General features: G+C 53.7%; 1 protein-coding gene across 2 annotated transcripts in view; it reads right to left on the bottom strand.

The window, feature by feature from the left end:
• Positions 1 to 7,946, bottom strand: part of RAB11FIP4 (RAB11 family interacting protein 4) — a 15,625-nt gene extending 7,679 nt beyond the window's left edge. Inside the window, exons 1-7 of one of the 2 annotated variants that reach the window (XM_021707768.1) lie at positions 7,719 to 7,946; positions 4,366 to 4,560; positions 3,725 to 3,859; positions 3,392 to 3,427; positions 2,262 to 2,361; positions 1,892 to 1,995; positions 646 to 786 (exon numbers count right to left, since the gene is read on the bottom strand). In XM_021707768.1, coding sequence (XP_021563443.1) covers positions 646 to 786; positions 1,892 to 1,995; positions 2,262 to 2,361; positions 3,392 to 3,427; positions 3,725 to 3,859; positions 4,366 to 4,560; positions 7,719 to 7,861 — 854 coding nt within the window. In that variant the 5' untranslated portion in view covers positions 7,862 to 7,946. The remainder of the gene's footprint in view (positions 1 to 645; positions 787 to 1,891; positions 1,996 to 2,261; positions 2,362 to 3,391; positions 3,428 to 3,724; positions 3,860 to 4,365; positions 4,561 to 7,718) is intronic. The other variant, XM_021707769.1, reaches the window with a different exon arrangement.
• Positions 7,947 to 17,628: the final 9,682 nt, after the last annotated feature.

Here is a 17,628-nt window from a genome sequence, read left to right on the forward strand (position 1 = left end):
GCTCCTGGCCACTGCAGCCTCAACCTGCTGGGCTCTGGTGATCCTTCCGCCTCAGCCTTCAAGGAGCCAGAATTACAGGCATGCGCTACCACACCCAGTTGATTTTTTGATTTATTGTAGCGATGAGGTCTCGCTGCCCAGGCGGGTTTCGAACCCGCGAGCTCAGGCAATCCACTCACCTCAGCCTCCCAAAGGCGTGGGATTACAGGCTGAGCCACCAAGCCCGGCTCTGCCTCAGATTTCAGTGACAAAGCCACTGGCAGACCCAAGGCACAAGAGTCCACAGAAAACTCCCTGGTTTTCTGTCTACCCTGGTCCTGGGGCCTAGGCTCAGCCCACCGGGACCGAGGAGAACCCGACAGCAGGGGGTGCTCCAAGCCAGGACATCATAGCCAACCAGGAACCAAGGCAAGCCTGGTCCTTTTTCACCTAGTATCGTGTTGACAGGCGTTTGTGTTGTTTTCTCTACCCAATATGAAGTGTACCTGTGAACAACTTTTATCCACTTCTTCAAGCAGAACTGTTAGAACATGAGGCGTTCCCTCAGCCTCAGTCTCCTGTCTAGAAAATCCAGACAGTGCCAGCCCAAGTGTGGTCCCAAGGATGTGGCTGGATGGAAAGGCCGTCTGGGATGGCAGGGCCCACCTGGCGCTAAGCAGCTCCGCCTCAGTGGCCTTCTCCCTCTCCAGCTTGCTGTAGGCCTCACGGTGCCGCCGCGCCTCCTCCTCCAGCGCCTGCTCGGCTGTAGTCTCCTGGTCCTTCACCATCTCCTCCAGCTCGTGCACCCTGTGGATGGGCAAGGGCAAGCTCTTGGGCCGGGGCTTCCTCACCCAACCCAGGCTGTGGCACGGGGAGCCTGGGCCCTGAGATGAGTCACGGACATGTTCACCAGGGGAGGTGGCAGTGCATGTGCCAGTCCCGTGGGCCAGCAGCTTGCTGACAGTTGGTCAGGAACACCTCCACATCTGAAGAGAGGTGCCATGGAGGAGCAGACTGGGCTATCAGTCCAGAGGGGAGCAGAGCCATACCCAAGCAGGTAGGACGCTCAGGGCAGCACAGGGAGGGACAGTCACGGCCTGTGCCTGTGTCTACAGCTGGACAAAACAGCCCAGGGTCTCACCTCCTCTTTTTGTTCTATTCCTTCCTGGATAGCAGCCTCTGCTCAATAATTCATCTTAGAAAGCACCTTGACTCCAAACACAGCCACATCCTGGCTAATGAGACCAAGCCTGCCCAGACCCAGAAAAGGGCCCAGTTCCCTGTGCATGTGAGAATCCATGACTGGCTAGTTGGGACATGGGTGTGGGGTCCGTTTCACTGGCAACAGCCCCTCCACGAGGCTGGCCTTCTGGGGTTTACAGAAGGGCCCATCTTTGGGCACTGTTAAGAGGCAGAAAACTAGACCCTGCCCGGATAAGGGTGCCAAGTGTCACGCCCCCTGCCCCCGTGAGGACAACTGGGCTCCCACACCTACTACTGTTCCGGTGGCCTCAGGGAGTGTTATCTCCATGGGCCTCCCTCGACAGCAATGCCCGGACCCTTCCAACCGCCTGACCCACACTGGCTTGACCCCTGCACAGCTTGTCTCTAGGGAGGGAGGTCAGGCTCTCCTGTGTATGCCAGCAAGAGACAGTGGATCCCAACTCCTGTCCTGGATCCACCCTGAGCTGCAGACCTGGGGGTGGACTCCATCAGGCCTAGAGTTAAGGTCAACCTCCAACTGGTCTCGCTGTCCCTAAAGGCCTGTCCTGCCGGGTACCCAGCATGGGCAGAGCCATGTGACATGGGGCTGACGTGTCACAGGTCCTTGGAGCTGGAGGCTACCCCTCCAGCTTCTCTCAGGGCCTCGGCAAGAGGGCCAGCCCATGTGCCCAAGTCCCGACCGCCTGACCTGAGCACAAGCTGCGTGTTCTCCTGCTTCAGCTTGCTCTTCAGGTCCCCGTTGGTGAGGCTGTCATTCTCCAGCTCTGTCACCTTTTTCTCCAGGAAGCTTACCTGCAGCGGGGGCAAGGGTGAGGAGGGGACCTTTGAGGCCACAGGACTGAGAACTTTGAAGCTGTGACGTTCATGACCAGGACCTCCAAACGGCCACAGAGGATGACAGAGTCACGTTTAGGGGAGAAGCATGAGACCAGGGCTGCCATCCTCTACTTCTGGGCAGGAACAGGGTCTCCCAAGTCACTGGACAGCAGCCTGTGTGCTCCCCACCTCCCCTGGGAACAGGCGCACACCCAGTCCCTTCTCCAGCCCCCAGGGCCCACCTTCTCTGTGATGTCGTTGTCACAGGAGTCAATGCTGTCCCGGAACAGGTCTTCGGTGCTGCCGTTGCTGCTGCTGAAGTTGCTGCTGTGCATGAGCTGCCTGCAGGAAGGGAGGGAAGGAGGGCGCCTGCTGCAGGGCCTTTCGGGGACAGGGCCACGCAGCTACGGGCCAGGAGGGCACCCAGGACCCCGGGGCCTGCCAGAAACCCCCCAGTAAGGGGGCCGCCCTCACTCAGCCAGAGGTGGAGAGTGTCGCCTGAACCCCAAACTCAACAGATCACCCAGCTCAGAGGACGGCAGATGGGCCAGACAGCCCTCCCTGAGCCCTGGCGGTTGTGGCCAGTTGATCACAGCTCTTTCCCGCCACCGCAGAATCCTCTTCACACCAGGTGCGCTCTCGCCAGCTGCTACCTGGCAGGTGAGCCCTCCCTTTCAAGTGGGAAGCCCCCAGGGAGGCAGCGCAGCTCTGCCGTACTGGCAGAGGGTAGGCCTCCTGAACTAGATCCCCTCACCAGCCAACTCTGCTCCGTGTCAGGGAACTCCAGGGAGGCAGGGGGAGGTCAGCTGGACTGTGAGGGCACTGAGCTGGGGACCCAGGCAGAAGCCTAGAGGGCCAGTCCTTGCCTGAGGCATGCCAAGAGCCCATTACACCCAGCATCTGGGCCAAGCCTGGGCACTCACTGGCAGCTCCTGAAGCCCTGGGAGTGGACTTGGGGTCAGCCTGCAGCAGAACCAGCAGGATCCCAGCAGTCCAGGAAGTCAGCTGCTGCAAGGCTGAACCAGGAGCAGAGTTACCTGCTCCCAGGGACACACTCATGCCCGGGTCTCAGCCAGTGGGAAGAACAGGGTCTCTTTGGCATGGCTACAGGCTCCAGATGGAGGAACGGGCACCAACAGCCACGGGAGGGCTGTATCTCAAGACATCCCTAGTGTGCCAGCCAGGGGTCGAGGTGGCTAAGAGCTTGAAGAAGTGGCCGTACTGCCCCAGGATGGTCTTGAGCCCATCTGCTCTTGCAGCCACACTCAGGGCACCTCTGGGTCTGGGCGCTGGTGTGGAGCCCCGGTCACCAGGCAGCAGGAGCACAGTGAAGAGAGACAGCACCTGAGCCCTTCCCCTGAGGGGGCCTTACCGTCCAAAGGCCGTGCTGGAGATCTTCCGGTTGGGGCTAGAAAGAGAGAGGAAACAGTCATTGGCCGGGGAGGGGGCCGCTCTCGTCCACCCCCTTCCTCTGCCCAGCTGCAAGACACAAAGTCTTCCCTCCTCCTGAAGGAATTCACTAATCAGCTCGGCCCTGGGAGAAACAGTCTGACCCTTTCTGTTGCAGAAGAAACCCCGGGGTGGACCGTGCGCTGGGGGGGGGCTCACCTGCCAAGACAGCAGGGGCCACTAGCCGGCCTAGCCTGCTGCTTTTCCCTCCAGAGCCCATCCGGCCTCCCAACCTCTGCTGGCCCTGAGGCCTTGCCTGTTGGCCTTCAGGTTTTTCAGCCGGGCTTCCAAATCGTTCAGCAGGTTGATTTTCTTGCAGCACTGAGAACAGTACACATCCAGCAGTTCACTGTTGTACGCATGCCGCACCTTCCTAGGTGTCTGCCCCGCGCTGGTTCAGAAGAGGGAGAGAAATCACCCCTTAACTGCCGTGGGGTCTAGGGCCTGCCCCACCCACTGGGCTAACTCTACTGATCATCAGGTACCTATGGGCCTTCTGGGAGAAGGGGCAGGGAGGGGAAATACAGCAATAGATCATTCCTTCCCCAACACTTAGAGAGGAACCCAGTGAGTCGTACCCATTTGACAGATAAGGCAGACTGAGAGCTAGTGTCAGAGGAAGTAATGACCAGGGAAGGTATCACAGAAGGTCGCTTGAAGGATTCCTCCACACTGAGCTAATGTCAGAGTATGTCAGATTAGCCAACTGTTTCCTTCTCAAGATGGAAGTGGGAGGAGGAACTTATGACCCCTGACCAGGGTACAAAGGCAGCACCAGAGCCCTAGGACCAGAACCCATGTGGCTCAGGACTGGGCCCACTTGGCTCCCAGGATGCAGTTGGATAGGATCTGCCACTTCTCCTGGATCCCAAACGCCATCCAAGACGAAGGGGCCACCTGGAAGACACCGAAGACCCCAGGTCCGAGTAGACGTTGGTCCTGGTCTCGTCATCCGGGCAGGGGCTGCTGGGGGCACAGTCCACGTCGTCTCCCTCCCCGTAGTCTTCAAACTGCTCCTCATTGCTGATGAGTGAGGCGGTGGAGTGTGTGGAGAGGTCTGAGGTCGTCATGGACTGGGTGTGGCCCAGAGACCTGGGGGCCGGAGAGTACCGTGTCAGGAGGGCTCCCAAGACCCCAACTGCAGCCTGGGGCAGGGAAACCTAAGATCCCTGGGCACTACAGACCAGGCTTGTACCCTCTGACCTGGCCAAGTACACCTTGGAGACCCTGTCTAAGAAACTGACTCTGCCCAAGAGTCAGACCAAGGTAACCCCAGAGCAGAACACTGGTTACAACCTAATTGTTTAGCCACAGCTAGACCAAACTATGGTTATTAAATTATACTCTGTATTCGTAGATCTAATTATTAACTTATGGAATATCAAGTAGTCATTGAAAGGTTTTTAAAATATTGGCAATAACGTGGAAAAATAAATATAAATTAAAAGTTAGATTTACAACCTTAGATACAATAAGACTGAATACAGTGTTCCATTGGTACTCAAGAGTGACTCAAGGATGCTCAAGTCTTTGATTTAAAAGGGCATAGTATTTGCATATAACCTACACACATCCTCCTGTATACTTTAAATCACCTCAAGATGACTTATAATACTATGTATGGGAGTGCTATGTAAATAGTAGTTATACTGTATTTTTTATTTGCATTTTTAATCTTTATAATTATTTTTTATTGTTTTTGATTTTTTCTGAGTCAGAGTCTCACTCTGTCACCCAGGCTGGAGTCCAGTAGCACACTCACAGCCACTATAGCCTAGATCTGCTGGGCTCAGGTGATCCTTTTACCTCAGCCTTCCAAGTAGCTGGATCTACAGGCGTGTACCACCTCGCCTGGCTCATTTTTTGATTTGTTATAGAGAAAAGGTCTCGCCAAGTTGCCCAGGCTGGTCTTCAACCCCTGGACTCAGGCAATCCTTTCGTCTCAGCCTTCCAAAGTGCTGGGATTATAGGCGTGAGCCACTGCGTATGGCTGTTTATGAATATTTTGATCCACAGTTGGTTAGATACAGAGATGTGGAGCCCTTGGATAAAGAAGGTCGACTGTATATCCCAGGTCTATACAGAATAAAAAAAGTAGGAATGAAGAACGTGAAGAGCCGGGCTCGGTGGCTCAGCCTGTCATCCCGCGCCTTTGGGAGGCTGAGGTGAGTGGATTGCCTGAGCCCGCGGGTTCGAGACCCGCCTGGGCAGGCGAGACCTCATCTCTACAATAAATCAAAAATTAGCCGGGCGTGGTAGCGCGCGCCTATAGCTCCAGCTACCTGGAAGGCTGAGGCGGAAGGATCGCCGGAGCCCAGCAGGTCGAGGCTGCGGTGGCCGGGAGCGGCCACTGCACTCCAGTCTGGGTGACAGAGTGAGACTCCAACTCAAGAAAAAAAAAAATAGGAAGCCTGAAACAGTAAAAGCATGTAACGGACTAAGGCAGGATTCTCAAACTCTGCCACTACCTAAGGATCACAGTGTCAATGAAAGAGTACTAAAGAGGAAGTCTCCCAGTGCTGCATTAATTCACTTATCTATCTGCCCTCAGGGTCCTTGGCACTTCAGAGGTTGAAGTTCTCACGCTCCTCAGTTCTTCCCTGAACATTTCCTTAGAGCTCTGGGCACCCACTGCTGGCTTGTGCCATCATGATGAGTCCCAGAAAGCCATGGCAGTGCTCAAGGGACGGGCCATAAGCCACAACATCAAGAGGTCTGCTGTCTATGGCCCTGTGTCCTCAGGTTAGCCACAGGAACAGCAGAAGGGCTGCACCTGGAAATCAGCATGGATCTCTCTCCATTGACAAGACCAAAAGGCCCACCGGAACATCTGACTCAGAACCACCTGGGTTTAAGAAGCCCTGCACCAAGAATAGGTTGAACCACATGAAGTTACCTTTTTTTGAAGGCTGAAAATGATTAAAAATTGTCAGTTGCATGTGGCTCACCCGACACTGGAACCCTCCACTCCCTCTCCAAGTCTCCAGGGCAGCTGCAACTATCCCTTTCTTGGGCTGGGGGCGAGGGAGGGGGGCATGTGGGGGGGAGGTGGGGCTACCACTGCCCCCTGCTTCGGCTTCTTAGCCGTGAACATGAAGGGGGTGGTGCCCTACTGCCTACGGCATGGTACGCCCCAGAGATTTAGTGAGGGCTGGGATGGAAGGGGCTCCTTCCCATTAAAAGTATGGTCAAGGTGCCGGGAGACTCATCTTTAACTCCCTGTCATTGACACTGTGATCCTTACGTAGAAACTAGGATTCCTTGGGGGCTCATTTAAGGAAGAATACTGACTTCTGCCAGCACCAAACTAAAAGAAGATGATACCGCTTCAGCAGGAAGTCACTCAGGTCTTTTTTTTTTGGAGTCAGAGATTCACACAGGTTGGGCATGATCATGGCTCACCACAGTCTTGACCTCCTGGACTCAGGCAATCCTTCTGCCTCAGCCTCCTGTGTAGCAGGGACTACAAGCATGCACCGCCATGCCTAGCTAAGTTTTTTTTATTTTTTATTTTTGTAGAAATGAGGTCTTGCCAAGTTGCCCAGACTGGTCTTGAACCCACAAGCTCAGGCAATCCTCTCACCTCAGTCTCCCAAAGTGCTGGGATTATAGGTGTGAGCCTCTGTGTCCGGCCTTTGGTATGTATTTTTTTTTTTTTTTTTTGAGTTGGAGTCTCACTCTGTCACCCAGACTGAGTGCAGTGGCCACCGCAGCCTCGACCTGCTAGGCTCCGGAGATCCTTCCACCTCAGCCTTCTGAGTAGCTGGAACTACAGGCGCACGCTACCATGCCCAGCTAATTTTTGTCTTATTGTAGAGATAAAGTCTCGCCAAGTTGCCCACGCAGATCTCAAACCCGCAGGCTCAGGCAATTCACTCACCTCAGCCTCCCAAAGCGCGGGATTACAGGCTGAGCCACCGAGCCCGGCTTGGTATGTATTTTTAACAAAGCTAAAATCATACCTCATTGCCATCTTTGTTACCCGCTTTTTAAAACTAATTGAGATCATACAGCTCCTATCATTAAGTAGTCATTTAAAACTGAACGTTGCACAGCTGCCTAAAGTTCTAGAACCATCACTGTTAAGCATTTAGGCTGCCTGGAACTTCATGTTGTGCAGAATGCCCATGACACTATTGCCTGTGGTACAATATTGCCCGTGTCTCATGTTTACTTCCTAGACCACATTTCCAAGAACCGCGTTTCTGGCCCAGACAGCACATACAGAACTTCAGACCATTTAAACTCACTTGTCCTCTGGCAGAAACAGGCCCCCGAGACCCCCGTCTTTCTCCTCTATGGCACTCCCGACAGACCCTTCCAGGCTCTGGGTGCTCTCCATGGGGCTGTCCGTGTCTGATTCCTGGGGGCCCTCGGGCAGGGCCAGCGTCATGGCCTCCTCCTCCTCCTCAGGAAAGAAGCCGGGCTCCCTGGGGATGAGCTCGCCATCAGCAAAGGCAGGGACTGTGACCTCGATGCTCTGGGAAAGACAGAGGGGGACAGAGTGAGTGAGGTCCCAGGGCTTGGTGTTTTGCATCAGGCTGCAAGGACATCAGCAGGGTCAGGGACAGCAGAAATGGGTGCAAAGGGGCCCAGACTCCGAGACCTCAAGCATGTGAATTCCTGGCAGGTCACTAGTCCCGGAGACCTCTCACACTGGCCGTCTCATGAGTGTCCATTGGGGAGGTGAAGCATCCATGGCCATCCATGAAGAAAGGTGACAGCCAGGCCAGCCATATCAACAGGGCACCTGGTCAGCTCATCAGAGCACCTATCACAAAGTCTGCCCAGAAAGTCAAATGATTTCAGGAAGGCTTCTTGGCGTGCTGCATTAAGAGCACATCCTTGCTGAATGGCCTTCAAGGTCAATGACCCTGACCTAGTAGAGCTGGATACATCATGGTACAGGGAAGGCTGCACAGCTTGGGATCCACCCTCCATTGCTCTGGGCACGTCCTGGAATCTCTCTGAATCTCAGGTCTCCCCTCTGTGAGTCAGGAATGCCAATGGAATCTTACAGGATCACTTGCTGATTAAGTGAGATAGTTCATGCTAGAATCTGACACACAGTAGGACCTCAGAGAATCAATCTCAGTCAGAGGCTGTGATGCCAGCCTGCCTGGGCCCTGCCACAGCCACACTGGGGGCAAGAATGTTAGGCCTCAGGCACTTCTGAGCGTTAGGCCAGACCTGCCCGTGCTGGGTCCAGGGCCCAGTGCACTGCCTGGCACAGTGGTGGTGCCCGCTAAAGATGTGCCTACCTTAGGTGGCTAAAATCATCGATCGGATGGAAGAACTCTGGCTTCATTTAGTTTCCCTTAGGCTGAGGGCAGCCCTCGGTAAACTATTTCCTGGGGCCGCTTTGCCTTTGAGGAGGTAGGTACTTCCAGGTGGCACCGTTCCACCTGTTCCCATCTGAGATGTCAACCTATTCCCAAGTCACCCCTGTTCCTCCTTGGGGGCCGTGGCCCTTGCTCTCACACCCTGGGCTCTCCGGGGAATAGTCTGGGTGGAGCTACCAGTTCCTTTCCTTCTAGGCCTGGAGGCTGTCTCTAGTCCCCTCCTTGAGTCACCACCCCCCAGCTGGGAGAGTTGAGAATCAAATTAGAAGCCTTCTGAGCCAGTTCCATCTCTTATGTTTTTTAGATGAAGTTACCGAGGAAAAGGGAGAGGAGAGCTTGCCCATAACAAAGACATCGTCCTCACAGGGTGTCCAGGAGACAAGTAATGCTTTGACCAGGCTGCCTGCCGGTCAGGGCCACACAGAGCCCCCTGTTGCTTACACTTCCTAGAAGCCCAGGGCGGGAGACAGCATGCATCACCCACAGCATGACCCTCATGCTTGTCGGCAGGACTGAGAGCTGCCCGCCTCTGCTCTCCACGCCCCTGCCACACCATGGCAGTTCCCTCCTCCTCCAGGTGAGAGGGGATGCCCAGTCTGTGCCCAGGGCAGCTCCCAAGGCTCCACTCCCCAGAGCTCCCAACCGTCTATTCCCTGGTGTGTGAAAAAGATGCCCATGTTTGACTATCCAATGACCCTAGTATCGGCGACACGTCCAGGCCTGGGGCTGAACCTGGCCACCTTCTCAGGGCTTGCACAGAAAGGCTGTGTCTGGTCTTTGGGGGACCATTAGGGAAGGGACAGGGCAGTGTCCTCAGCACCAGGCATTGTCTGTGATACAATCTGACTCCCCTGGGCTCTGTCCCTCGGGACCCAGAGCCTGGCCTGAGCACAAAGAGACCCATCCCACTGGGGCACAGGGCCAGCCACCGTGAGCCATACAGGCTTGGATGGAACATGCCAACACCATCCTAGGCTCACCTCGTTCCACCCACCGAGAGATCCTGGGGTGAGGAGACAGAGTAGATGTAAATGTCCCTCCACAAGCCCAGGAGACCCCTGTGGGTGGGACTGGGCAAGGCACAGCTCTGGAGCCCGCTGTGCCTCCTTACCCAGCAGTGTTTCAGTCCCTGCTAGCCCAGCCACTCACAAGCTGTGTGACCTTGGGCAACGATCGCCTCTCTGAGGCTGCAGAAGGGGTACAGTCACCTCTACCTCAGAGGCTGCTCTAAGGGTCACACAATTTAGACCGGTTCCAAAGAGTCAGCTGCTGTGGGAGCCTTAAATCCTGACTGGGCTGGACAGGGGCTGCGTGCATCAGAGGCTGAGCTGTCCCCTAAAGCTGTGGGTCCCCAGCTAGTCAGCCAGCGAGGTCCTGGACAGACAGGCAGCCTCCTAGGAGGGATGCCTTCCCTCCTTGGAGGAGCCAGGTCTGGGGAGTCACCCGAGGCCAGAGGTTTCTGGACAGAGTTCTGAGACCCAATGCTGGGAAACAGGACCCAGTCAGCTGTGCGGGCAGGGTAGGACATGTCTACATGGCCAGCGTCCCTCATGACAATCCCCAGCCTCTGCTTTTCCCACTCCGTCTCCAGCTGGGGCTGGATAGAGCTGGCCCCAGCTAGAGGTGGGGTCTCCAGGTGCACAGCCTGCCACGGGCCCCTCTCCAGCCTCAAAAGCTGGCTCGCCTGCCAGCAGGCCCCAAGTCACCCCATCCTCTGTAGGACGTTGGTGAGGGCTGAATTCAGGGCTGCTGGAAAGGCCAAGCAGCGACACACGTGGGGGCCGTCCCAGCCTCAGGGAAGCCCACAATGGCGTACTGTCCAAGCTCTTAGAGGGTGCATGGCAGGTCCCCAATGTGACGCCTGCATCTAGTCTTTTCCCTTGCCCGCCTCCTCCAAGCATGGGGAGCCATCCCACAGGCACACGCACCCACACCCTGCATTTTCCTGCAGCTACCATACAGAGGACACAAGGCCCTGAATGACCACATTTCCACATTCCCTGTGAGAGGGAGGAACCCAGGTGGGGAGCCATGGGGCTTTCCATGTCTGAGCCCAAGTGGTGAGCATCTCGGGGAGCCCATGGCGGGTGATCAACGAGTACTGGTTGAACCAAGCTGAACTGTGGCGGTTGAGTGAGAAACAGCCCAGCCGCGGGGCTCGACACCAGCTCTGTGTGGTCCCTGTATGGCTGTGACACACTGGATATGCTGGGTCATTTCTGAGCTTCATCCTAAAGCAGGCATGATGCATTCACCTGCAGGACTGACATAAGGATCCAGGACAATGCCTCGCACCTCTAGGATGCTGAGGACGTGGCAAGAAGCGGGGAGGGGATCAGGGAGGAGCTCTCGAGAGGCCTGGGTCTGAGCCCCCTCCACCACTCATGAACTCTGCAGCCTTAGGTTTACTGACCCTCTCAGCACCTCAGTTTTCCTGTCTCTAAAATGGAGAGCTAACTATGACTGGAATTCCAAAATCAGTACATTTTCTAAGCATTTTACAGTCCTAGCACACACAGAAAGCATTGATCATTACTGTCATCTTGTTGAGGAAAAACAGCTGGGGGGCCTCCTGGCCTCTATCCAGCCCTGGGCCCTCTCCCTCTTCCCCTGCGGCACCCCAGGCTGGAGGTCGGTTGGGTTTAGCCTCAGAAAGCCAGGCACCGGCAAGTTCCAGAGCCCGCCCTTAGCACACTGGCACCTCTCTCCCACCGCCAGGGTCCTCTCCACCCACTCGGGCAGAGGGTCCTCCTGCCCATCAGTTATACCTTTGCTAAGTATAAGAATGAGAGCTGCCTGGGGGAGGGAGTCCAGGAAACTCCGCAGATCTGGCTCGCCCACCCCCAGCCCTGGCAGCGGCTACACTCCCAGGCAATCACTCAGAGCCAGAGAATGGCTCTGTGGGGACCAGGCTGAGTAAAAATAGCCTGGGTGGGCACACGCCAGCTCCCATCACAGCAAGGCATCACAGGCACATGTGGAACACCACTGCTGGGAAGGTATGGGGGGCAGGGCAGCGACTAACCTGCCAAGCCCATGAAGAAACCCCCTCACTGCACTCCCAGCCAGCCCCCCAGGAACGGGATGGGCCCAGGTCAGGGTCTCACTGGATCTCTCTTTTTTTTTCTTTAGAGATGGGATCTTACTATGCTGCCCAGGCTGATCTTAAGTGATCCTCCTGCCTCAGTCTCCCAAAGTGCTGGGATTACAAGCGAGAGCCACCACGCCCAGGTACACTGGGTCTTTCCCACAAGTGACAGAAGGTTCAATTTAGTGAGCCAACTCATGGGTGTCAATGCCCCAGGTCCACTGGGAAGGACTGGGATTATCTGGGCTGGGATGTCCTATATCCCACCAAGGCTTAGCTGCTCTCATCGTGAAAAGATGCTGGCGGCAGAGATTAAGGCAGTCCAGGCTGTAGCTGGCTCCTACTGTGGCCACCGACCAGCCCTGGAGTTGGCCTTGCTTTGCAGATGTGAGGTGAGGTGTTCAGCAGTGGCTGATGAGAGATGCTGTTTAACATAGGATTGCCCAGGTGCCTGCCAAGGGACAAGGGCAGGGTAAAGGGGCCTGACACACCCACGTGGAAAAGCTGATGTCTCACTTGCCTTCTGGACACGAGTAACCTCAGCCCAGATGCCAGGCCTCGGCTCGCCCCCAACAGCATCAGGTACAGCATGGACACATCAGTCACTAAGCTACCAGGGTTTATGTCACATCTGAGTCAGCCCTAGGAGACTGATCACAGACTGTGAGGTCAAAGTTCCATAGCCCAGCGCTTCCTGCTCTGGTCAGGAAGGCACACTGCCATGTCCACAGCCTGAGGGCTGGGTCAGAGGCCCAGGGTACCCCCTCCTCCAGCTAGCCTCCCTCACCCAGAGGATGGCAGCCAAAGCAGCCTCCTGTCGCTCTCTTCCCAGGCAGGGGCTCCAGGAGCCACCCCTGAGCCTCACCACAGGAAAGGTGTCCCCAGGAGTTCAAAAGCACCCTTTGCTGGGCCCACGCTCCTGCCTGGGAGCACCTAGGGGCAGATCTCAGTGTAGACAACCAACTGCTGTGCTGGTTTTCCACCTGAGGCGACCTGCAGGTCCCGACCTGCAGATCCCGGGAGGGGAACAATAGTGACAATGGGTGCGTCCCTGAATGCTCATCCATCTCAGGTGGGACACAGGTGGGCTTTGATCCTCACATCACCCCCCTGGAGGGCTGAACTGAAACACTCCAATTACAGATGGGGAGACCAAGGCTCTCGGGCAGCCTTCCTTCAGTCCTGGATTTGGCAACCCCTGGCTGGGAAGGCTCAGGCTGGTGCTAAACAGAAGAGAAAGCTGAAGCTGTGCCACGTTTCTCAAGCACGCCCGCACTGTGGGCATAAAGCAAGGCGGTCACGAGACGAGCTCTTTGCACACACTAGAGGACAGGGTGCTGGAGCCCACACAGCCCCTGTCTTGATGTTTCCATCACAATTTTTTGTTTTTTTTTTTGAGTTGGGGTCTCACTCTGTCACCCAGACTGGAGTGCAGTGGCCGCTTCTGGCCACTGCAGCCTCAACCCACTGGGCTCCAGCGATCCTTCCGCCTCAGCCTCACAAGTAGCTGGACCTAGAGGCACGCGCTACCACGCCCAGCTAAATTTTTTTTATTTATTGTAGAGATTAGGTCTCACCAAGTTGCCCAGGTGGGTCTCGAACCCGCGGGCTCAGGCAATCCACTCACCTCAGCCTCCCAAAGCGCGGGATTACAGGCTGAGCCACCGAGCCCAGCTCCATCACAACTCTTGGGCCATCGCTCTCTCCGTCTCACACCCTTGCCCTAACACACAAGCTGCCACCAAGATGGTGTCAGAGGAGTTGGGGTGGAGGGAACAAGAAACGTCAAACAGTCTCCTGGGAGCTAAGCTCAAACCAAAAACCGGCCAGTTTCCTGAAAGGAGGCTGAGCAGAGGGGCTGAAGGTACTGAGGTAACTCAGTGAAGGGCTGGAGAGAACGTCTTCCGGAAAGTACAAAGAGGGCGGGCCTGAGGAAGACCCTGGCAGCGTCCACTCATGCACTGGCCAGAGATGTTACGGCCAGCTGACCAGAACATCCGGCCTGCTCGGAAGGCCATGGGCTCAGTTCAGCTGGTCCCAGAGCTGGAGACCACTCAACCTCCAACCCAGCCCGTGTCCAAGGGCACTCACCACCCCTCCCAGGGGCCTGCCGTCAAGGGGAGAAAGGGCAGCCAAGCTTGTTGCCAGGGCACATTTCTCACTGTAAGGGAGTTGGGGCATTTTGGCTCTGCATGTTTGCCTAGGGACAACCTGTGGGTGTGGAAAGGGCCAGTAAGACCTGGTTTTTGAGCCCAGTAGGCTACAAGCCAGGTCCTGGACCGTGGGGTGGCCCTGCTTGAAGGAAACCACCCTGATCCCTCTGCCCCCCCCCACCATACCTCTTTTGCTCCAATTACACAAGAATGTGTCAAAAGTTAGCAATTTTTAAGCTAACTTTATAACTATGTATTACCAAAAAATCTAAGCCAGGTATGGTGGTGGTGTGTGTCTGTAGTCCCAACTACTTAGGAGGCCAAGGCAGGAGGATCACTTGAGATCAAGAGTTCAAGAACAGCTTAGGCAACAGTGTGAAACCAGTCTCAAAAAAAAAAATCGAATAGAGGAGAAAAACAAAAAAATAAAAAAAAAAAAAAAAAAAAAAGCTTGAGTCATTCAAAAGGATATAGTAAAAAAAGAAATAAAAGAGGATCAAAAGCAGATGGGGGGCTGGGCACGGTGGCTCAAGCCTACAATCCTGGCACTTTGGGAGGCTGAGGCAGGAGGATTGCTTGAGCCCAGGAGATCGAGACCAAACTGGGAAACTTAGCGAGACATCATCTCTGCAATAAATAAAAAACTTGGCTGGGTGTGGGGGTGTGTGCCTGTAGTTCCAGTTACTAGGAAGTATTGTCTGAGTCCAGCAGGTCAAGGTTGCGGTGGCCATGAGTGTGCCACTACATTCCAACCTAGGCAACAAAGTGAGACTCTGACTCAAAAAACCAGATAGGAGTTAATATCTATAATATATAAGGAACTCAAACATCTCAAACAAATGCAATAATAATAATAATAATTTGATTAAAAAGTGGGCAAAAGATATGAATAGACATTTCTCAAAATAAGACATACAGATGGCCAACAGGTAGGTAAAAAAACAAGCTCAACATCAGTAATCATCAGGGAAATGCAAATCTAAACCACACTGAGGTATCCCCTCACCCCAGTTAGAATATTATCAAATAAACAAAAAAAAAATAACAAATGCTGATGAGAATATAGAAGAGAGAGAACTCTTAAGCACTGTTAGTGGGAAAGTAAATTAAAACAGTCATTGAGGACAACAGTATGGAGGTTCCTCAAAAAATTAAAAACTGCCCCATGATCCAACAATTCTACCGCTGGGCATATGCCCAAAAGAAGTGAAATTAGCGTGTCAAGGAGATCTCCGCACTCCCATGTTTACTGCAGGACTATTCACAACGGCCAAGATATGGAATCAATCTAAGTGTCCATCAACCCATGAACAGATTTTTAAAATGTGGTATACATGCAATGAAATACCATTTAAAATAATGAAATCTGTCATTTGCAACAACATGGAAGAACCTAGAGAACATTATGATAAGTGAAATAAGCCAAGCACAGAAGGGCAAATAGTACGATCTCACTCATCTGTGGAATCTAAAAAGGAGACCTAAGGAGAGAGCAGAAGGGCCAGGTGCAGTGGCTCACACTTGTAATCCCACCACTTTGGGAGGCTAAGGCAGGATTGCTTAAGCCCAGGAGTTGGAGATCAGCCTAGGCAACATAGCCATACCTCCTACAAAAATCAAAAAATTAGCTGGGCGTAGTGGTGCATGCCTGTAATCCCATCTACTCCCAAGGCTGATGAGGAAGGATCATCTGAGTCCAGAAGGTCTGGGCTGTGGTGAGCCATGATTGTGCCACTGCCCTCCAGCCTGGGTGACAAAACAAGACCCTGACTCAAACAAAAAAAAAAAGAAGTAAGCCAGGCATGGCGGCTCACACCTGTAATCCCAGCACTTTGGGAGGCCGAGGTGGGAGGATCTCTTGAGCCCAGAAGTTTAAGACCAGCCTGGACAACAAAGCAAGACCTTGTCTCTATTTAAAAAAAAAATAGTAGTATTAGTAGTATTAGTAGTAGTAGAGAGTCAAATAGTGGTCACTAGAAGCTGGGGAGGAGAGGGGAGCAAGGGAAATGGGGAAACACCAGCCAATAGGTATGAAGTTAGGGTTCAAGAGGAGGAATAACTCTTAGTGTTCTATCACACAGTAGGGTTACTATAGTTAACAATTGAAATGACAGAGCCCAGAATGGAGTTTCTCAGATCTTCTTGAGCTCACACATGACAATAATCCTTTCCTGGAATGCAGGGCGAGTCAGACATTGAGATTAACATCTCTCAAGAATTTATTTTTCAGCTACCAGCCCAGCCCTTCTCATCTATGTGATTAACCACCATGACTGACGACCCACCCATCCATCCTGTTGTCAGAGATTCGAGAAACAGACCTCATCACCATGACATCAGCTCTGGTGAATGCTTGCTTTGCTCCTCCCCGCCCCCAGTTTTCCTCCCACCCCCACCCCCACCCCCACAAAAGAAGCTGTCAAAGCTTTCAGCCTCAAGTATTCACCGCCACGCTTGCCTTTGAGCATTCAGCACGTTTCTGCTTATGGAAAATAGATAATAAACTTTTTCTTCCTCTCTACTTTCTATGCAATTCTTTGCTTTATTCCCAAGGCACTGGCCCACAGACCTAACAACAAAAATGTACTGTACATTTCAAAAAAGCTAGAAGACAGCAATTCGAAGGTACTCACCACAAAGAAATGACGTGTGTGTATATATACGCTAATTATTCTTTTTTTTTTTTTTTTTGAGTCAGTTTCACTCTGTCACCCAGGCTGGAGTGCAGTAGCATGCTCACGGCCAACGCAGCCTCAACCTGCTTAGCTCAGGTGATTCTTCAGCCTCAGTCTTCCAAGTAGCTGGAACCACAGGCATGTGCCACCATGCCTGGCTAATTTTTTTATTTATTGTAGAGATGAAGTCTCGCCAAGTTGCCCGGGCTGGTCTTGAACCTGTGGGCTCAGGCAGTCCTCTGGCCTTGGCCTCCCAAAGTGCTGGGATTATAGGCGTGAGCCACTGTGCCTGGCCTATACTAATTATTCTTATTTGATCATTCCACAATGATACATATATTTAAACATCACAGGATACCTTGTAAATATGTAGTACAATTGTATGTCAATTGAAAACAAAATAGTTGGACACAGTGGTTCATATCTGGCATCCCAGCACTTTGGGAGACGGAGGCGAGAGGACTGCCTGAGCCCACGGGTTCAAGACCAGCCTGGGCAACTTGGCGAGACCCCATTGCTACAATAAATCAAAAAAATTAGCCGGACATGATGGCATGTCCCCGTAGTTCCAGCTACTTGCAAGGTAGAGGCGGAAGGATTGCCTGAGCCCAGCAGGACGAGGCCACAGTGGCCATGAACGTGCTACTGCACTCCAGCCTGGGCAACAGAGTGAGACTCTGACTCAAAAAAATCAAAAACAGGCTGGGCTCAGTGGTTCAGCCTATAATCCCAGCATTTTGGGAGGCCCAGGTGAGTGGATTGCCTGAGGCCGCAGGTTCGAGACCATCCCGGGCAACTTGGTGAAACCTCATCTTTACAATAAATCAAAAAATTAGCCGGGTATGGTGGCACATGCCTATAGTTCCAGCTACTTGGAAGGCTGAGGCGGAAGGATCGCTGGA

The sequence above is a fragment of the Carlito syrichta genome, unplaced genomic scaffold, assembly GCF_000164805.1.
Source record: "Carlito syrichta isolate Samal-C Ts95f unplaced genomic scaffold, Tarsius_syrichta-2.0.1 Scaffold124069, whole genome shotgun sequence".
Lineage (NCBI taxonomy): Eukaryota > Metazoa > Chordata > Mammalia > Primates > Tarsiidae > Carlito > Carlito syrichta.